Here is a 23,197-nt window from a genome sequence, read left to right on the forward strand (position 1 = left end):
ATTCATCACGTGATTTTGTTTTGTGGCTTCCAACACGGCGTATGATGCACAGCAATGAGTCACGCGCCTGGGCCGTGGCGCCAGACTAGACCGGTGCATGGTGGGCGTATTAGGATCATATACTGCGCAAGTTCTGTGTTGTCTCGCGGTGACTTACTCCGGCATCCGTCATGGATTATTATCACGAAAACATACTCAGTGATAATTACGAGGGAATAAAGAAAAGCATAAATCTTTCATATCTTCTCCCTTGCCTTTCGAGGAGAAAGTTACTCACTTTGAATGAGACTGATCAACTGCAAAACAGCAACAAATCAAGCATCGAGAAAAACTGTGAATTTTATCACATACTAAAAACGAAGGGGTGTAGAGCGTTTGCCTTATTTCTGGAAGCACTCGAAGAGGAAAAACACCATAAAGGACATCGATCGTTATGGACCAAATTGAGTCAAGCTGACGCTATGCAGCACAGCACTATGGCAGTCAGCGGAACTAAATGCAATCGTGAACCAGTTAGTTTAAAGCCCAGAGTGTATATGCAACAAAAACGTCGCACTTTTGAGGCTGAAATGTTTATTGAGGATTGTGAAAGCACTCACAGCGATCCCAGCGTCAGTGATCCTTCAGAGTCACATTCCACTGGCTCATCTGCTCAAACTGTTATAGCTAGCCAACACTCAGGAATTTCCCAAATGACTGTAGTCTTAAACCATCACTTGGAGTCACTTATGACTACTATATCACAGCAATTTTCTGAGTTCAAAGCTGAAATCGATAAACGACTAGAAGTTTTGGAAAGCAAAGTAGATGAACAAAGTGAACTTTGCTCATCATTTATACACAGAGGGAAAGGGTGGTCACCATGGCGGCGTACATTATCCATAGGAAATTCTAGTAATAATTCAGAGCAGAATAGTTTCATAGGCAATGTAAGCTATGCATCCACTGACTCTTCGCTTAGTCATGTTTCAGACACAAGTGCTGTGCTCCATAAGGAAGATGGTTTTGAATCTCGATCATCTTCAGGTAGTCCACACCATTGTGATAATTTACCTGTACGGAAAGCTACAAGACGCCTTTTGATGTGGAGTGATGATGATGCCAATTATAAAACTAGCAATCCATTTGTTACAACTTTACCTAAAATTGAAGAAAAATTGGCTAAACCAAAAGCAAATACACAAAAATGCCAACACGACAGCCCATCTTTGCCACCCTTAATACCTAAGGTAAGCTACGAATGTATAAGTATAGTAAGTTGTACATAATTAAATGTTGCAATTAATGCTTACCATGATCTTCCTGTAACTACTGATGTAGAGACCAATACATATGATAATGTGTAATGCAAATAGTTCACTGAACCACCATGATATCTATTAAACAACATAATCGCCATAGCCACAAAGCTCTACATACTGTACATGTAAAGGTTGAAACCAGGCCAGGATTGTTGATCTAGATTATCAAAGAACATTAATGCAACCTAGAAATGACCAGCAGTAATTAACACACTAGTGTACTGAATTAAAATTTTAAAATGAAGTAGGGTTCCAGCAATACTCCCCACTGTTGGATGCCATTTTGCATTTGTGATGTTATTTCGGATAGAGGTCATAATTTTATTAAGGCAGTAGATACTGAACTGAAAGTCGGTTCAATAAGCCATACCCGCTATGAACCGACAGTAAAACTGACATGTGCCCTATAGTTGAATAATCAGGACAACTACTAACACTCATCCTCATCATTATTAAATGACTCATATTAGTGACATAACCACTGATACACAGTTCATTCTAGGCTAGTTAGATGTGTACCACAACTAAAGTTATTCATGGTATACAGGTTTTAAGTACATTTTACTACTGCTATACAGCTGAGACAAGTGGCTAGTACTACATAGAAATGTAAAGCCTCGGTTTACTGTTGGGAATGGCCTAAAACCTGACAGTTTATTATTGCTTGTAGTCACTGCTAAACCATCAACACATAACTTAAATATAATGCCAAATACCTTATGTCTAACCTCCCCCACATCACTATATTGCACAGAGCAGTGGAGATTAACATCTGCTTTGATTTAATCAAAACTGATTAGTCAGGTAGTAACCAATATCGGCCCAATACCGATTATTGAGCCAATTATAGGTGCAACACTACCCTAAAGTCAAATACTGGGGGCATACCAACCCTAACACATAACTAGTTGCTTGATACTCGTGTAGATGGATGACTGTCAGTTATTTTGTTTTGTCCACGAAAAAAAAACTTTTGGTTAAAAAGTAGTAAAACAAGAGATGATACTCAAGGTGGTAACTATATTGAAAAATACATTTTTCAATGTGTGCCCCTGGCAATAGATCTCGCTGTTGCAGGGGGCATCTACCAGTTCGCTGACATTCCCTGGGCTTCTGTAGATTCTTTTAGGGGTCTTTTCTGTAAGTAAAACCCATTTTTATGTTTTTCTTCTAGCTTGTTTTCCATAATTTTTTTCAACGTAGCTGCCATACTTCTTGTTTCACTACTGTTTATCACTGGAACCCTACTTCATTTTCAATTGATAATTTTTAATTGCACTTGTCTATTAACTGTTATATAGCATAGTTATGTTATATTATATGTATGGCTATGACTGCATTAGAGTATAGCTGCTGAACTACACAACAGACTAGGGGTGTGGTTCAATGTGAAGTCTTGTTTTCTATAGAAAACCTGCAGTTGATTGTAACTAAATTATTAAGGGGTGTCGTCACCGAGGTCTATTCATTGAGGGTGTGTTCTGATCATTTAAGGGCGTTATCCCATGCAATTCTTTGTACAGCATAGGTATATACTCCAGTCTCATGTGGCCAAACTGCTCTATTTCCATCACGGTGCTTACTGATTAGAGATTATAGGTACTTATAATCTCTTATATACAGTAAGTACTATGCTGTACTGTTTGATAAGCCATCTTGTAACTCAGAATTTGTACTGTATTATATATAGAAGCCCACATATTTCAATCTAAAAATAAGTATACATCAATTAATAAGGTGATCAGTTCTAAATACCAAACAATTTAATTATTGTGGGAACTTCTGAAAGTATTATAGGTCAGCACTTTTGGGCTTGGTTCTATGTAAACAATAGAATGAAATCATCAGAAGATTTTATGGTGACTTGTCCATATAGCATATATAGGTCCCAAACAGATAATTATATAATACTCATTACCAACTCATTTTGAGGCCTTATGAAATGGTACTATTAATGAGCTACGTACTACATCTAGTTTTGTTTCAGTCTGTTTTATTGCTGTACTCCTCATATTCCACTTCACACTGGCTCTGCTTTCTGTTCATAGGCTACAGTGCCAAAAGTAGTATTGTAACCAGCCCCTACAATAATAGAGCATGGTCATTTGTCTGCTTTTTCTAATGTTTCATCACTCACAACTTTTATGCTATCACGCTATGGCCATGCAATTGCAGCCCTCACTAAACATTTAAGTAATAGTTGTAACATGGGCATGAGTGATTTGCCTGATGTATACGTACAACCATGACGACTGTTGCGAGTGCGTGTATATCAAACAAAAGTACTCATGTTCCACTTGGATGACTCACTTGCTATTATGCAAGCATGGGAAACTGCAGGCTTTCTTCAAAAACTTATATTAGGCCATGTGTATATTATTTTGATCAGGGATAACCTACATGAAATAATGACAAGGGTGACTGGGCCTTCAAAAACCAAAAACAGGGCAGGTGAGCACATGATTTTGCCTTCTCTTTCAAACTTCCTTGACTCATAACTTTTTATGCCAATATGCTATGGCAATGAAATTTTAACACTTAGTAAGCATTTGGTTGGCTTTATGATGCAAGTCACAGAATGCTTTGCAATCAATTTTGAGAATAAAGGCTTAAATTTTTTTTTTGAGTATTGCATGATGGCTGATTTTGAATAGTCATCACATAGATTTCTGGAAATACCATGGTATCTAACCAAGTAAATAATTATGGGATATGATGTCTTGCAGCTAGTCAAAGTCATGCGAGCATAAAGCAGGCAGTTGTGTTCTGCTAGGTATGGAAGTTTTTCTTTGAGGAAATTTTTGTGTAGCAGTTTGAAGTATGTGTGTTGTACATTTCTGAAAATGCTCCCCAAACAACTTTTATATAATAGTTAGACATCAATTCTACGGAATTTAGAAACCCGAAAGGCCCTGCGTTGTGGTGCACGAGTGAAGTGAGGGTGCTACTACAGGGCCTGAGGGTTTCTAAATTCTGTAGAACCCTGTGTTTCAACGACTAATTTAGACTACAGCTCGTTCATCTACCTTCCTGGCTGCTTGTTGTACCTTCCCAGCTGTTTGTACCACAAGAAATGTGATGTCCATGCATTGCCAATGCTGTGCTACAGGAAAGTAATTGCCGGGTTTTGTATTGCTCCAGAGACAGAGATCTATTGAGACATAAGGAAGGGATCTACAGGATTTAGATACCTGTAAGTAGCCAATGAAATTCAAGTATATCAACTTACTGTGGTCTAAGGGCATTCAACAAATACATAGTTGTCCTTGTAGGGTGCCAAGGATAGTATTTATTACTCTTAAAAAGCTCTGCCATGCATGTGTGCAGAAAATACAGCACAGTGGGATACGTCAAAAGGTTATTTAGTTAGCATGAGGCAAACCGAAAGCTGTATTAGTTTCAAGACACCCCTGAGTGTTGTATTTTTCCAAGGATTGCTTTTGTAAAATGCCTTTCATAGCTGTACTGTATTTGCCCAATTATCATACAGTATGGTTGTACTGTTTATTAGGGATCATGCAGAACTGGGCTTTTCCAGCCAAAAATATCACCCTAAAACCAGTCTCAATTTCCCTTCATGACAACTTGGCTGTATTGGTTAGGCATAACCAAGCCCAAAAATGTCTTCATATTTTGACAATGGATATAGCACATGGCTGCACCATAGATATACAACTCTTAATAGGGATTGGAAATGGCGTCACACGCCCAGTATACTACCTGTACAATTGACGTCACTGGTTAGATACGAGGCACGTTTCACTTGTTACTGCTTTGAAGAGCATGAAAAGACTAATATTTCTCTTTACTGTAGACTATCAGTGTAGGTTTAGTAGAATATGAAAGTTCTCTAAGGTAGAGCAATACAAGTTGCTTTGGTGGAAGTCACTGACTGGCCTTTCCCACAGAAAAAATTTTGTAATATCATGCCATTTTGGTATCGCTTCTACACCAAGGTACGTTTCTGTTCCTGTAGCAGCTGTGTACACCTTCTGGTATCGACGATACATGGCTTTTTAGAACCCCATTGGTCATTAGAATTGAACAGTATGGTTTGTAAGCCACATCTCTACTTTAAACACTGCGTATTTCCTTGGTTACAACTTGGCTAGGTATTGTTGTACCGTCGAGTTTTTGTTCTCCTAACTCTCCACAGCTGCTGTCTAGTGTAACCGTTTGTCTTTCAAGCTTTAATCTAATTACAAAGTTGTGGAATAAAGCTAGTAGGATGGTAGCACACTTTGCTCTTAAGTAGTATATCACTCTTATAAAACCTTTAAAACTTCATTACGGGCCAATTAAATTAGTATACGATACAAATTACGGAAACCACCTGTAACATTCAAAACAAGCTTATTTCAGACATGTGATGCCATTTCCATTCCCTATTAGGAGTCATATATCTATGGCTGCATATGGTGTCATTACTTTTTGTTGCAGTTATTACTTCGACGCGCACTTTTTTTACAGCTATAAGCTGTTTTGGGTGGGTATAGATTACAATGATAAGATTACAAGTGATTATAATCAAATGACGGTATGTTATAAACGGTCAGTCCAAGTCCTCCACACTTGTGACATGATATCATTGTAGAAACAAGCTGGCCAATACACCTCCCTGTAACTTGTAACTGAACTTGCTAAGCATTGCACGCCATGTTTTGTATTGCCCCAGGGATCTATTGAGATATAAACAAGGGATCTACAGATACCTGTGAGTAGCCAATGAAATTTGAATATTTCACCTTTCTGTAGTCTAAACAGAAGATAGAGCCTGTATGAGGTGATTATCAAGTCTAGGAAACCCTAGTAGAAAACAGCTGTAAAGTATCCTAAGATGAAATGGAGCCAATAGTTACTGTACCTATAGCTAGTAAAACAGAATTTTAATCTAATGAACGATCAGAGAGTAAGTTATAATATGAAGTCAAGCGTATGTGTATAGCAAGTGCATACCCTAAAAGGACAGTCATAAGCTCTAATTAGAGCATTCAACAAATTGAGCAGGAGAAATAATGCATTAAAAGTTATATAATATTCAAACAATGAAATGGAACGTAAAATCTTAACTTGCTTTGCATAGTGCATGTCAAGCTCGTAGCCTTAGCCATTATCGAGTTACACATGTCTGAAGGCAGTCAGGCAGTCAGTCAGTAGAAAATTCCATTAAATATATATATATATTTAAAAATTCCATAGCAACTTGTTGAAAGTGTGTCGGGTCGATCTGAAAGCTTGTTTGGGCCTAACCAATACTGCCTCATCGTCGTCAGGAAAAATTGAGGCTGGTTTTTGGCTGATGTTATGTTGTGGGCCATGCCTACTCCTTTGTGGTCCCTACTATACAGTACTATCATACTGTATGATACTGTATGATACAATGAAACCATATTGAGGCATTAATTTTCTCTGTCAACACTTTCCTTGAGCACAGCATATTCAGATGCTGCAAACTTATTTGTGATACTATTTTGGAAAACCATACATTTGGGCACATGGACCAATTTTCTTTTTTATAGCTGCAATGAAGCACTGAGTGCTTATCTACATTGTGTGAAAATTTTATGATGATACTTTTAAGCATTCCAAAGATATGGCTAATTTACTATCTAATACATAACAAACTAACTTTTCATTATCATACAGTACGATAGTAACTGGGTGATTGGAAACAGTGGAAATGGAAAGTGGAAATGGAAAGGTCAAATCGTCATATAAATGTACCCAGAGCCGGTAAAACCCTTATTTAGTGGCCACCTTTTTACAAAGACCACCTCCATACAAAGACCACATTGTGTAATTACATCTCAAAATTGCTAAAACATACTTAATGACCAGACCACTTCATGGTCACCTTTTATAAAGACCACCCTCTTTACAAAGACCACTTCTTTACATTGTAATAATAACTAAGTTCCAAACATCTATGGCTTTGTCAAAATGTGAATCCTAGAGTAAAACCCACACTTGGAGGTAGCTTCTTCACATTTTGCAAAGACCATCTCTGTACAAAGACCACATATAATTAAGTTCTAAAGACAGCTAAGGCATACTTGATGGTCTAATTGATTAGACCACTTCATGGTCACCTTTTATAAGGAACATCTATTTAAAAGACCACCTCTGCAAATGGTGATATTGATAAGCTCCAAACATGTATTTCATGACCCATACAAAGGGGTCAATGTCATCTTCCATACTTTGGTACACACTTCACTCAAGTGATCTGGCTATCTGTTTTGCTTATAATTAGTTTGTACCAGAATGTGTCACACAAAAATATAGTCGATCCATGCAAGTAAAAAATAAGGTCTCATAAGGAGATGATGACCTTAAGAGTCTAGTATTTTTAGCTGACCTAGCTGTTTTGATCAAGTCATGAAATTGATGTTTAGAACTTAACTATTATTACAATGTGAAGGGGTGGTCTTTGTACAGAGGGTGGTCTTTATAAAAGGTGACCATGAAGTGGTCTAGTCATTAAGTATATTTTAGCAATTTTGAGATGTAATTGCAATGTGGTCTTTGTGTGGTCCTTGTAAAAAGGTGGTCTTTAAGAGGTGGCCACTAAACAAGGGTTTTACTTTGGGTACATTTATATGACAATTTGACCGTTTTCCATTTCCACTTTCCGTTTCCAGTTTCCATTTTCACTGTTTCCAATTGCCCATAGTAACTGTATAGTAGAGTCCACAAAGGAGTAGGCATGGCCACAAAATAATATTACCCAAAAAACAGCCTCAATTTCCCCTGATGAAGATGAGGCAGTATTGGTTAGGTAGAAATAAGCCCAAACAAGCTTTCAGATTGACCCGAAACGCTTTCAACAAGTTGTTACGGAATTTTAATAATAATTTATTTAACAGAATTTTCTACTCACTGAGTAAGTAAGTAACTGACTGACTGATGCCTTCAGACAAGTGTAACTTGATAACGGTTAAGGCTACGGGCTTGATTTTTTCACTGTTTGACATCGCTTCAGCCCGACAGGTGCCTTTTGGCATACTGCAGTGCGTACAATGCATTCTTCATGGACTTACCAGTGTCCTCCTTTGTGTCCCATTCATCTTTACTGACAGTGAAAAATGTCAATTTGGCGATAGCACGTGATTGATTCGTACTGCTGTGTAACGGGTTGAACATAGCTGAAAACGAAGTGTAATGGATACTTCACTTTTCAGATGATAATTGATATAACTGGGGTGTGTGGTACCATTTCTTTTGGTATGTGTGGATTGCAGAGGTGCTTTTCGAACAGTTCTTGATTCGAAATGCTGCGTAACTGGTTGAACAAAGCTGACAACGAAGCATAATGGATACTTCACTTTTCAGATGATAATTGATATAACTGGGGTGTGTGGTACCATTTCTTTTGGTATGTGTGGATTGCAGAAGTGCTTTTCGAACAGTTCTTGATTCGAAATGCTGCGTAACTGGTTGAACAAAGCTGACAACGAAGCATAATGGATACTTCACTTTTCAGATGATAATTGGGGCACATGGTGCCATTTCAGATGTGTGGGTTCACCAGTCCATATAATTATTTACAAAAAAGTTAACAAACAAGTACACAGAAAAATTTGAAAATTTCAACTAGAATAGGGACCATAGCACATCGATAAAAAGTACTGGAGTAGTGCACGATATTAAATCACAGTAAAACAATAAGAAGTGTTATATCCCTACTGTGCATTTCCATTATGGTATCATGAGTACAGTAGGGATATAACACTTCTTATTGTTTTACTGTGAGTTAATATCATGCGCTACTCCAACTTGTTTCAGTACTTTTTATCGATGTGCTATGGTCCCTACTCTAGGAAATTTTCCTGTGTACTTGTCAGTTTATAGAAGTGTATAGTGATCAGGTGTGACAAATTGATGACAAATCACTTTGTTGACAAAGATCCCCTTTCTCACAATCTAAAATGGATAAAGAGAGATCCTTTAGAGTTTAATCATGTGTTCTTTGTGCTTTTCCTCAATTAAATCACTTGTATAATTGTCTAAAGACAAGACAATGTTTGGTTTTGGGAATGAACAAATTACCCAATTTGTATGATAATTGCTGTCCCATGCATTGTGAAACTACTACATGGCTTGATGTAATTGAGTATATCTCCTAGAATAAAGAAGCTATGGGTGTGAAATTTCACAGCAAGAAGGCTTAACCCTTAAAGGCGCATAAGCCACTATAGTGGCAATATAAAAAAATGCACGGAAAACGCATGATGGTTAACCAACAACTGCTTCATAACAGAAAGTGTTATATACTTACAGATATCAATAATAAAACAGTTAGCACTATTTCTCCTTGTGTTTCACGGTCTTCTTCATGTGGTTTCAGTTGAAAATCTGTCCTTAATCGGCAATAATCGCCATCAGCTCACTCGAACACTTCGCTCATGGAGTTGAAAATAAGATGACTAATCTTGAGGGACTTGCTGAAAGCGACGCTGCTTGAACTGTGCCACAGTGGACCATATCAACGTGTAGATCGACAGAAACACCTTCCACACGACTAGAGTTCACAGTGTTTACAAACCTCAAAAATATCTTCTTTTCTAAAACATTACGTGAATTTACACTCCTGTGTTTAAACTGTCATAACATGGCAAAGGAGCATCAGAATCAGTAAATCTTGGACACCATTTTATTCTTTGTGATGTCAGCATTCCGAAAATCTTAATTCCAAATCTGTGTGACCTTCCGTATATGAGTTATTGATTGATAAATATCAATAGCCACTATAGTGGCTTATGTGGATGCCGTGCATGCGTTTTGTAAAGTTTTATGCGGCTTTAAGGGTTAATAATTACTTTATCAGAATATGCAAAAAAGTTAATTTAAATATAAATCACTGAAATTTTCAATTGAGGATTCCCACAAATTTTGCATGTGCCCAAATGTATGGTTTTCCAAAATATGGTCACATTTAAGCACTTACGCTCATAGATACCTGTAACTTCATGATAGGTTCATGCCACGCCTATTAACACGATCTAGGTTGACTAATAACAATTGAGTACTGCTTCTTAAGAATCTATCACAACGACACACCCCATTATTGTTGGCTCAAGAATGCTAGCACAATAAAAGCATGAAATAGTGACATACCCCTGGTAGGTGATTTCACTCGAGATACTCTAAGTTAATATAACAGTTACCAGGAGCTTATGAGCTGCCAAAGGAGGCGAAGGAGTATGAAACTTACACTGCCTGCCGGGTGCCATCACAATCCAAATCAATCGCTGATCATTTTCCATATAAAGATAGCACAATCTTGTTATTTGAAGCTATATATGGAATGGTGTGTGATGACATTACAAGGTGATGGCAGTGTTCCCACTTAAGTTTCGAGCTTTGTATGGTGTACAAGGAGATGTACATTGAACGGACCAGTGCCAAATCATGTGTGGTTAGACAATGAAGAGACCCCAAGGTGTCATAGAAGAAGCCAAGGAAGGTAGCTGGCGGTGACGCATGATGGTGGTTAAGTTGGCTGAGTCTTCCTTGAGGTCCTTCTCTTTTGTTATGGCAGTGAATTTAGTGCAGCTGGAGCATCCATTGTTACACATTGAATCACACATGTCAATTATGTAACCGTTTGCACGTGACGTAAGTAGTTCATTTCCAACGCTGTTATGTAATATGAATTGTCATGGAACTCAGTTTCCTGCTCCTTCGCCGTCTCGGCAGCTCATAAGCTCCTACAGTTACACGTGTGTAGCTGTATGCTATAACAAAACCACCAAACAAACTAGTATATTAGAAATTATTAATTTAAATATTATGAAGTAGGGATCCAAGCAATAAAAAGTAGCAAAACAGGAGATGAATTATCGTAACTCGGTGGGAAAATCCCTTATATGCAAGGGTCATGCACTTTTTGGTCATGAATGTACCAAAAACTTTATGCATAACTAAGTATTAGTTAGAGCAGAGACGATGTAACACCCTAATAAAGGCACCAAAACAAGCCGGACTGAAGTAGTGTGTAATGTACAATTACTGCGAAATGATAAGAAGTGAACATTCCATCAGTAAGTCAAATTTTTTTAATAACCATTAATTAAATATTCACCAGGATATTGAAATATGCACTCATCAAAGAGTTTAAAACATTAAAAATTAGATTTTGTCTCTTGTACTTTGAAATTATCCCAGAAAATAACCCACTCTGGTATTTTACGATGCCTTCCAAATTACCTGTGGAATCTGAGGAATTGGTACCAGTGACACTCAGTATGAAATCTTTGCAGCAATAAGTGTTGTATGTATGTGATGATATCATACAGTATGGAAAACTGCATAGTAGGGATCCTCTCCAAAGTGATGCACACTCTCCAAATTGCCAATGGCATTATAGAAATATCTTACATGACGAAAAGCATTTTTACAGAATATAGTATGTTCACGTTGAGTTGGATCCTCAAAAACATTTGATAACTCATGGATGCAATTACACACGATCTTGAAATTTGGCTTATTTGTAGTACTGCTTGACCCGCTAAAAGTATTTCAAAATCTTTTTGTTCAAATGTTTGACATAATATTTACGGCCAATCAAAATTTTCACAATACATTTCCTATGGGAAAGCAATATAAGTACAGTGTAATTTACAGCCCTTTCTTGAACTTGTAGTGGAGCCAAACCGTACATGTCTGTTGTTGACACCTTTGCTGTTCATCTGGTTGGCTGAAATGTTACCTCTGTTGAGAAAAAATCCACTTAAAATTATTAGCTGTTTTTCAGGATTCAGCTCAACGTGAACATACTATAGTCTTAGTGTTACTATTGCCAGATTTAGCCTTAGAAAAGAACAAAAATTTAATACTGAATTTAAAAATAAACCACCCAAACCGGTTGAATTTAGTCTGCCTGCCTGACCACAGTCACAAAGCTAGAGACTAAACGATGCATCATATGACCACTACATCATGCCACAATAACAAACTTTCCAGTGGCTCTTGGGGTTCCAATGAGTGTTTGTCCTCTGCATCCCTTTTATCTTCAACCATGCTGGTTGTCTCCTTCATGAACCATATTGAGGTGTTGATTTTCTGTATACATTTAGATGCCACGAAATTAAAGTGCTCGGGCTGCTGCATGGACACCATACTCACATAGATAATATTATGTACCCATTGTTTTTCTACTATATGGTAATTGTAGCTACATGATAAGACTATCTAATCCAAAACAGCCAAGCTGTAAAAAGTGTGCAGCCCTCAAAAAGGCTATGGTGAAAAAAAGATGTGAAATCCAAGGTGGCGGCCAAGAAATGGCTGTGATGGTAGGTTAATGGTAAAAATTTTAATAATGACAATTCAAGTGAATTTTGTGCCAAGACCAAGTGGCACAAAAATTCACCTGGATTGTCGTTATTAAAATTTTTACCATTAACCTACCATCACAGCCATTTCTTGGCCGCCACCTTGGATTTCACATCTTTATTTCACCATAGCCTTTTTGAGGGCCGCACACTTTTTTTACAGCTTGGATTAGATTTCATTTCTTTTTGCATTTGTATACCCTATGGCCGGCTTTGGGACTTTATTAACCTATTTTTTTTTCTTTACCACAGGAAGAAGAAGAGATGAAGTAGATGTACTTTAAATATTTCATCAGTAAATGCACAAGTTATATATATATAATACATATATTTATTACAGAAATCTCCATGGTGGTTTCTTTTTAACTGAACACTCTACAAGGTGACTTCTTCTAGATGCTCTCTCTACAGGGTGAATTGTTTGTAGCTGAACGATCTACAAGGTAACTTCTTCTAGCTGATCTCTCTACAGGATGATTTGTTTGTAGCTGAATTCTGTACAGGTGATTTGTTTGCAGCTGAGCTCTTTACAGAATGGTTTCTTTGTAGCTGAACTCTCTACAAGGTAACTTCTTCTAACTGATCTTTCTACAGGGCAATTTGTTTGTGGCTGAATTTTCTACAGGTGATTTCTTTGCAGCTGAACTCTCTACATGGTGGTTTCTTTGTAGCTGAACTATCTACAAGATAACTTCTTCTAGCTGATCTCTCTACAGGGAGATTTGTTTGTAGCTGAACTCTCTACAGGTGATTTGTTTGTAGCTGAACTCTCTACTAGGTAACTTCTTCTAGCTGATGTCTCTACAGGGTCACTATATAGTTTGTAGCTGAATTCTCTACATGGTGGTTTCTTTGTAGCTGAACTCTCTACAAGGTAACTTCTTCTAGCTGATCTTTCTACAGGGTGATTTGTTTGTAGCTGAATTCTGTACAGGTGATTTGTTTGCAGCTGAGCTCTTTACAGAATGGTTTCTTTGTAGGTGAACTCTCTACAAGGTAACTTCTTCTAGCTGATGTCTCTACAAGGTCACTAGTTTGTAGCTGAGCTCTCTACATGGTGGTTTCCTCGTAACTGAACTCTCTGCAAGGAAACTTCTTCAAGCTGATCTCTCTACAGGAAGATTTGTGTGTAGCTGAACTCTCTACAGGTGATTTGTTTGCAGCTGAACTCGCTGCAAGGTAACTTCTTCTAGCTGATCTCTCTACAGGGAGATTTGTTTGTAGCTGAACTCTCTACATGATGGTTTCTTTGTAGCTGAACTCTCTGCAAGGTAACTTCTTCTATTGATCTCTCTACAGGGCGATTTGTTTGTAGCTGAACTCTCTACATGGTGGTTTCTTTGTAGCTGAACTCTACAAGGTGATTTCTTCTAGCTGAACTATCTCTTTCCATAGTTGCATGAACTCCCTACAAGGTAACTTCTTCTAGCTGATCTCTCTACAGGGTGAATTGTTTGTAGCTGATCTCTCTACAGGGTGAATTGTTTGTAGCTGATCTCTCTACAGGGTGACTTGTTTGTAGCTGATCTCTATACAGGTTACTTGTTTCTAGCTGATCTCTTGAATTCTCTTCAGGGTGACTGCTATATAAGGATGACTGCTCTATTAGAGTATCTCGATCTCGCTGCACCAAGTTGGATTTTGTGTTATAACTCTGTGGCTTTAAGTCTGATTCTTCTACACCATTGATGAGCCTTTCTAAGATGATTACTCCATCTGTACAAAGATTTTCAAAGCATTACCTCAAGCGGGTTATCTGGTAGGCGTGGCAAGCAGTCGTTTTTTATTTGCTAATCTCGATTGCGTAATTCAGGGGCGGATCTAGGATTTATAAGAGGGGGGGGGGCTAACTCAAGGTACTAATCTCTTGGGTAGAGATGTGCAAAGCACACTTCCCAGCATGCAAAGCATGCTGGAACTAGGGGGGTCTGGGGGCATGCCCCCCCCCAGGAAATTTTTGAAAAATAGATGCTAAAATACTGCAATTTGAAGACATTTCCACATAAAATTCATAATATTTTCTGCCTGTAAATATTTTATATACTGCCTTTAGATTATATGTATGACTCTCTGAAGCATTTTGTTAATGGAAAAGTTTGGGTAGATACTGACAACCAAGTACATGATGCACCCTCTCACAATTGCACAACACTGAATAGGTGCATGTTAGAACAATAATGTTGAAAGTGGAAAATTTTGAAATTTGAACAATACAAGATTGAATCTGAGAGCATTTTCAATGAAAATTGTGTACCTGAATTAAGCATTGCCATACATATTAACTACATAAGTAGACGAATGAAGCCCTTTAAACAGACCAATGCTCTTCATTGTATGTATAGGTGCAGGAGGATTTGGAAAAATTCCATAACAGGACCAACTATATGCTTCCAGTGAATGTTCTATTAGAGTAGTTAGCTGACTGCTCTATTAGAGTATCTTGATCTTGTACACCTCCAATGCTGATCCGGGTCCTTGTTGCATAAACTTTAGCATAAATCCACTGATAATACCTTGAAAAGATGCTTATAAGGTGGTTTTATGAATATTTGTATTATTAGTGATCATATAATTATGCTAAGACAAAATTTCAATATAATACTCAGCATATTGATCAAGTAAAGCCTAAAAGTGAAGGGGGGGGGCTTTCCCCCCCTGGATCCACCCCTGTAATTGTTACACACTGTTGATTTTTTCATTGTATCTTCCTGGTTTTTAGCTCGATTTCTTTCAAACCACAAAAGGTTTGAGGTTCAATAGTTAACCTATTCACCCACCGATTTTCAGCTTCTTCCCATACGCGGTTTACCCTGTAGGCGTGACAACATATTGGCGTTATTTTTCGTGAATAATCGCTCATAACTCTTTGTCTGTTTATCGTATTCCAGACAAAGTTGGTACCGAGATGCACCTTTATACCCCCTTCTGTGTGCCAAATTTCAAGGCAATCAGATATGGCATTCACGTTTTATAGCAGGTTTTGTAAGTGTGCGAAAAGAGGAAGAAAAATAAGAAGAAAAATGAAGAAACTAAGCCAATTTTTGAAGTCACATATCTTGGAAACGCTGGAAGTGATTTCGCTCAAATTTGGAATGTGGAGTGCTGAAGTTGGAGGGCATGTCCACAGCAAAAATCGTCATTTCATCAAGGAAGCACAGAGCTACGGAGGTGCGAAAATTGCATTTTCATTCTTCCTGTCATTATACTCACGGGTGTTGCGAGCCGGCTTCTTGGGCCGCAATCCTATGCAATATTTTCTTTCCATACCTTCTTTTCATTTTGTTAACAGCAAGAGGCATGGTCAATATGACTAATCACAACAGGTATGGTTAGATGATTGAGGGATGTGTCATGGTACTCAATCATTATTCGTGCTACTAGGGGTATGGTCAGTCATCTGAGGCCCACTCGAAATACTTTAATAAAGCAGTCATCTGAAGACAATAGCTATGCTCATATTCTAATAAAACAGTTACACATGTGTATCATAGCTATATGCTATAACAAAAACACTAAACAAACTAATGTATTTAAATATTGGGGCAAGTCTGAATGAGCCCCACATAGATGATAAGTACGGTGCAGCTAATGTGTGTGTATGTATGTGTCCGTAAGTGTCACAGCTGTAAACGATAAAATGACATGGATTTGCCTTTCAAGTATGCAAACAGTACAACACCTGAACAAGGAGAAGAGAAGTTGAGGAAATGAAGAGACAGAGCTAGGCATGCTTGTTGTTGGTTAGAACAAGGAATGGATCAGTAGCATGAGGTCAGATCAGAGACTATGCATATCTGTACAAAGCAACAAATGGCCATAGAAACCAGTGAAGAGAGGTACATCAGGATTGAGGCTATGCACACCACAGAAGAGACCACCTGGTCAATGAACTACAGACTATAGAAATAATAGAAATACTCAAATATATACAACATTGCACATGGTAATCCATTCACATACCAATGAATTATCTCTGTAATTTCTCAGGCTCACCCCACAATGCTGTTGGCATATGTTTAGTTGATTTTAAAATGAGGATTCAAGCAATAATAACTATTGAAAAAGATATACAGTATGAATGATGATGGTATTACAACAAAGCCCTGATGAACAATGAAAAAAAAGTTACATGGTGATGCTTGCAACAGGGCTATGTTGTAATACCATCATCCATATCTCCTGTTTCAATAGCTTTATCACTTGGATCCCTACTTTTAATATTTTCAGTATATATTATTACCAAGCATAGGTAGTGGAAGGGGGGGGGGGGGGACTAGGGGGCTTAGCCCCCCTACCATGCTGAAGTTATCCTTCTTGGTGGGGCTGAAAACTGTGATAAAGATCGAGATACTTTAATAGAGCAGTCACTCTAATAAGGCAGTCATAGTATTAGAGCAGTGTTTAGCGAGCTATGTAAGGATTTTTATGTTGTTTATCAGCTATGAATGCGTAGCTGGTGAGGTGGGCAGCTATTGTCAGCTGGTTGCAACCTTTCTTTTTTTTGGTCTCACCATACCAAACCAGAGACTAAGTCTGGGTCAGCCCAGCCCCCCCTTATATCAACTACTTCCTCCGCCCCTGTTACCAAGAATTTCAATGCCAAGGGAATCATATTGCATATGTGGTGTGGTTTACAATACATGTATGTGTAACTAGTCTACAAGAGCCAAACTGTGAAGATGTGACCAACAGAAAGTAGGAACGAATATGGTATCAAAGGGTAGCTACTAACCAATGTCAATTACATTCATTTTTTTGTCATTACTCTAGACAGTTGCACTTTTTTGCAGTTCGGCTAGTATTACTTATACTCTTATGAAGCTTTGTAGTCTAAATACTGTATACTCTTGAATGCTCTTTTAGAATTTTTCCAGGAATGGAAGCTCACAGTCAATTGATGATGCATTTAAAATTCATTGTTCTTGCCAACGTTCATACTTTTTACCTTTTGTTCAGGGAGGTAAATTGCACATACATTGTATGCCAAGAAATGATCACGCTAGAAGTAAACTGGCTGATAAACAGCCAGAGTATACTATTAAGTGTTATAATTTACTGAAAGGGCAAGAAGAAAGTGTACGATGCATTCTTAACCAAAAAGAAGATGTATGCCCTACAATGTTTGTTTATTCAAAGAAAATCACAATACTTGGTGGACAGTTTGATAGAGCCACTAAAGCATTTAAGTTGGGCTTGTACCAATTAACAACAGATAAAAAGCACCAAATAACAGCTAGTAGTAATAAAATGGAAGCTTATTTATGGGAATTATTTACACTGTCAGCATCAAAATTTGATGCTGCTTTTTTGCATCTCAAAAATTCAGTGGCTGTTGTAAAAGAAAATGAGGAGGTAATACTTGTCAGTATTTTAAACCAGGCTGTCATAAAGATGCCAACATGTTCCATTGTGATATATTTGTTTTCGCCCTCAAAATTACATGGAAGATATTGGAGGTGGATAAAACTAAAGTGGCCTCAAGAACAAAAACTTATCAGTATTAAGTACCAGATTCAATCATGTGTAATTGTTTCAAATCAAATTTACTGCAGCAGTGTACTGGAAAAAAGAGGAGCATTTGTTCACACTATTAATCTAGATAAAATCAGTTGGATTCCACTGAATGAAGATGCTGAGAAAATTAATAAAGTTGAACAGAATATTTTATCTGAAAAATGTTGGTTTCTTGAAGATCCTTTATTGAACAACTGTTTCCTTTCTGTACAAAATGAAATGGTGGTTGTAGTTACTTTTAAAAATTTACCTACTAGTCAAACAGTTATGGAGGTGATGCATTATCCAAATTCCTTTCCAATTTATCAATATCAATTTTCATCTACCATAAAAGTGATATCAGCTTCACTTATTCAAAATACTCCAAACGTCATTTTGGTTATATTTCATGATGAAACAATCGATAGCTGTTGTGTGCAGAAAATAAATATGGCATATTCAAACATGTGATTGCAAGGTGTATGTAGCATGTACGTATGTACATGTGATATAGATGTTGTATTACAGGAGTAAATTTTGTGTACTTAAATGCTATAGGTTATAATTTAGGTAAGTACAGGCTGTGTATTTGTGCAATGGCATCTTTTACATTGACATTATCTGATACATACTTTTATGTAAAAACTATGTACTGTTCATTGAATGGATTACTTTTATATACGTATGTACACTGCTGTGAGTGCTATACATCAAATCAAGAGTTAATAATTGAGAGGAACTCTTGATCAAATAGAACATGTAAAAGAGTGGGCAAGAGACAAATATAGCATGAGGAAAAGCTGAGTGCTATATTTCGTCTTGAAACCACACTATGAGTGCTATATTTGACGTATAGCACAAGCCTATGCAGTGTTTTAACTGGTATAGAGAACTGTCAACTTGAGGTACACAAGACACATGAAACAATTAGAAACTCACAGAGTAGTCTTATCATTGGTAGAATAGACACTGTGCCTGTGCCTCACCTGCATTAGACTAGAATGAATGTGAGGATCCATCTAGTCCATCTTCTCATCAACTAAAAGTTTTTGATTGTGGTACTTAATAAGCATATTCTCTAGGACTTGTCCGTATAGCAATTATCATCAAAATCTTCAAGTATGTCTATAAATTACATCCAGTGGTTCTGTCCTTACTGATTGGGTTGACTGGTCAGCCAGGCAGTACAGGCTATTTGGCTTGGTTGATTGGTTGTACTGGCCAGAATGAGTGATAATATATATAATCACTCAAAGCAGGCTATTAGCCTGCAAATAGACCTAGCATGCTATAATTACCTGATGTAGAACTGTATAGGTCTATCAAAGTGTTCCATAACTGTACAGTACAAAACAGTTTGCTTTCTGTATGGCTTTTATAGAACCATTGTTTGGTTGATCCCCCATGCAAGGTTCTATATAATATTGTATATGATTATGTGGACATCGCGCCATGTGACTAGAGTCAATCACAATATAAACTAACCTGTGACCTTCATTCAGTAAAACAACAAACTATCTTCTTTTCCAAGTCCACTAACTCTGGCTCACTTTACAAAACAACCCTACAATATAGATGTACTCTTTTATTTACAACTTTTAAGAATTTTACTGGTTTTGGACTGCTACACCTTTTAGGTTTTTAGAAGTAGCATTATTTCTTCTTTATTTCACACACTTTGCAAAATCTGCCATAAACACCAATGTGTGGGGATGAAAATTGGCATATGTTAATTATCTACCTAAGTGTGACAATTATAAAAATATGATAATCTGTAGCTATTACAAAATAATAATATAATAACCTCTGTTACACTACTCCCCCTCTTAAGAATATGTCCCATATTCATGATCTCCTCTGTAGCACGCTTCTCAGGAGACATCGTCTGTACAGGTTGACCATCACTGTTCAATCTAATATCTTTTGGACGTGGCTTTAAATGATTAAAATGGACCACTTGTCTACGTCTCTTCCCCTCCAGTTTCTGCACTCTGTATGTGCATTCAGACAATTGTTTCAGTACCTCCAGTCCAAGGGTGGAAAAGCTTTTTACTGCTGTTCTTTGGTACTGTTGGATTTAACAACCACATGAGATCACCTGGATTATATGAATTGCCGTGAACTTTCTGATGTTTCTGACATTTGCATTGTACCCCAGCAGTTTTATGGGGTAGTTCAAAGGCAGATTTCAACTGTTTGTGCAAACTAGCAGCATACTCATTGGGTGACTGCTGACTGGTGGGCAACAGGTCTGGTAGTACCATACATAGCATCTACTGGTAGTCTAGCCTGGTGACCGTACATTAAATATGATGGTGAAAAATCAGTGGATGCATGAACACTTATATTGTATGCAATACAAACTTTACGTAAATGCTCCCAATCTCAGGGGTGTTCTTTACAGTGAGCGGCTAGCATACTCAACAGTGTTCTGTTAAACCGCTCCGCCATACCATCACACTGCATGTGGGTGGTATGGGGTAGTTCGGCTTTTATTGATGCTCAGTAATTTACAGACTTCAAACATTAATTGTGATTCAAACTGCCGCCCCTGGTCTGAATGGAGCTGGTCTGGAATGGAGAATCGCATGAACACTTCATCAACAAGCTTGTTGGCAACTGTGGTAGCCTCTCACTGTGAAAAAAGAGATGGTATATCTAATGGCTTTAACTATACAAATAATGTCAGTATAGTCTTGCATTATACTAACTATCTTATACTTTTGTTTACAGACAGCATATGGCCTTAAGATTTTTTTTACTATATCAAACAAAGTCATGATGATTTTACAATAAGTGCACTCCTGTTAATCACTATCTAATCAAAAACAGCCAAGCTGTAAAAAAAGGTGCGGCCCCCAAAAAGGCCATGGTGAAAAAAGATGTGAAATCCAAGGTGGCGGCCAAGAAATGGCTGTGATGGTAGTTTAATGGTAAAAATTTTAATAACGACAATTCAGGTGAATTTGATGCCAAGACCAAGTGGCACAAAATTCACCTGAATTGTCGTTATTAATTTTTTTACCATTAACCTACCATCACAGCCATTTCTTGGCCACCACCTTGGATTTCACATCTTTTTCACCATGGCCTTTTTAGGGGCCGCACCTTTTTTTACAGCTTGGCTGTTTTTGATTGGATATCACTTCTTTTTGTATTTGTATACTGCAAAGCCAGCCTATGGCTGGCTTTGGGGCTTTTTTAACCCATGTGTTTTTTTATTTACCACAGGAAGAAGATAAGAACTTATAGAAGATTTTTAATACTTCAATTATTTTTGATTTTATTAGTAATTATACAAATTATATACATATATTTATTACATGCCCATTATTCCCCACAGTATATTTTTTAGCAGCTGATCTCTCTACTGGGTGACTTAAAATATAGCTGAACTATATACAGGATGGTTTCTTTGTAGCTGAACTCTCTACAAGATAAATTCTTCTAGCTGACTTCTCTACAGGGTGATTTGTTTCTAGCTGAACTCTCTACAGGTAATTTGTTTGCAGCTAAACTTTCTACATCCATGGTGGTTTCTTTGTAGCTGAACTCTCTACATGATGGTTTCTTTGTAGCTGAACTCTCTACAAGGTGACTTCTTCTAGCTGAACTCTCTACAGGGTGATTTCTTTGTAGCTGAACTCTCCACCTGATGGTTTCTTTGTAGCTGAACTCTCTACAAGGTGACCTCTTCTAGCTGATCTCTCTACAGGGTGATTTGTTTCTAGCTGAACTCTCTACAGGTGATTTGTTTGCAGCTAAACTCTCTACATGGTGCTTTCTTTGTAGCTGAACTCTCTACATGACGGTTTCTTTGTAGCTGAACTCTCTACAAGGTGACTTCTTCTAGCTGAACTCTCTACAGGTGATTTGTTTGCAGCTAAACTCTGTACATGGTGCTTTCTTTGTAGCTGAACTCTCTACATAACGGTTTCTTTGTAGCTGAACTCTCTACAAGGTGACTTCTTTTAGCTGATCCCTACAGGGTGATTTGTTTGCAGCTGAACTCTTTAGGTGGTGATTTCTTTGTAGCTGAACTCTCTACAAGGTGACCTCTTCTAACTGATCTCTCTACAGGGTGATTTGTTTCTAGCTGAACTCTCTACAGGTGATTTGTTTGCAGCTAAACTCTCTACAGGGTGATTTCTTTGTAGCTGAACTCTTTAGGTGGTGATTTCTTTGTAGCTGAACTCTCTCCAAGGTGACCTCTTCTAGCTGATCTCTCTATAGCGTGATTTGTTTGCAGCTAAACTCTCTACATGGTGCTTTCTTTGTAGCTGAACTCTCTACATGATGGTTTCTTTGTAGCTGAACTCTCTACAAGGTAACTTCTTCTAGCTGATCCCTCTACAGGGCAATTTGCTTGTTGTTGAATTCTCTACACGGTAATTTGTTTGAGGCTGAACTCTCTACATGGCAGTTTCTTTGTAGCTGAACTCTCTACAAGGTGACTTTTTCTAGCTGAACTATATACAGAGTAATTTGTTTGCAGCTGAACTCTCTACATGATGGTTTCTTTGCAGCTGAACTCTCTATAAGGTGACCTCTTCTATAGCTGAACTCTTTACATGGTGTCTAGTTTCTACCTGATCTCTCTACAGGGTGATTTGTTTGCAGCTGAAATCTCTACAGGGTGATTTGCTTGTAGCTGAACTTCTTACATTGTGTCTAGTTTCTAGCTGATCTCCACAGTGTGATTTGTTTGTAGCTGATCTCTCTACAAGTTGATTTGTGTGTAGCTGATCTCTCTGCAGGTTGATTTGTTTGTAACTGATCTCTCTACAGGGCAATTTGTTTGTAGCTGAACTCTCTATAAGGTGATTTGATCTCTCTGCAGGTTGATTTGTTTGTAGCTGAACTCTCTAAAGGGTGATTTGCTTGTAGCTGAACTCCTTACATTGTGTCTAGTTCCTAGATGATCTCTCTACAGGGTGATTTGTTTGTAGTTGATCTCTCTGCACATTGATTTGTTTGTAGCTGAACTCTCTACAAGGTGATTTGTTTCTAGCTGATCTCTCTACAAGTTGATTTGTTTGTAGTCGATCTCTCTACAGGGTAATTTGT

The 23,197-nt window shown here is 37.7% G+C and overlaps 1 protein-coding gene across 1 annotated transcript; it reads left to right on the plus strand.

Moving 5' to 3' along the window:
- Positions 1-85: 85 nt before the first annotated feature.
- Positions 86-18,858, plus strand: LOC136261517 (uncharacterized). Its single transcript, XM_066055526.1, has 2 exons — positions 86-1,229; positions 17,501-18,858. Exons 1-2 carry the CDS (start codon positions 171-173, stop codon positions 18,599-18,601), a joined length of 2,160 nt encoding a protein of 719 aa, XP_065911598.1. The 5' UTR covers positions 86-170; the 3' UTR covers positions 18,602-18,858.
- Positions 18,859-23,197: the final 4,339 nt, after the last annotated feature.

The sequence above is a fragment of the Dysidea avara genome, chromosome 7 (genome assembly GCF_963678975.1).
Source record: "Dysidea avara chromosome 7, odDysAvar1.4, whole genome shotgun sequence".
NCBI classification, from domain to species: Eukaryota; Metazoa; Porifera; class Demospongiae; order Dictyoceratida; family Dysideidae; genus Dysidea; species Dysidea avara.

What these genes read in the sequence shown, in the direction of transcription:
- LOC136261517 (XM_066055526.1), top strand. Translation starts at nt 171, where the DNA reads ATGGATTATTATCACGAAAACATACTCAGTGATAATTACGAGGGAATA. An exon ending in TGCCACCCTTAATACCTAAG is followed by an intron (nt 1,230 to 17,500) that starts GTAAGCTACGAA and finishes ATGCTCTTTTAG; the next exon opens with AATTTTTCCAGGAATGGAAG.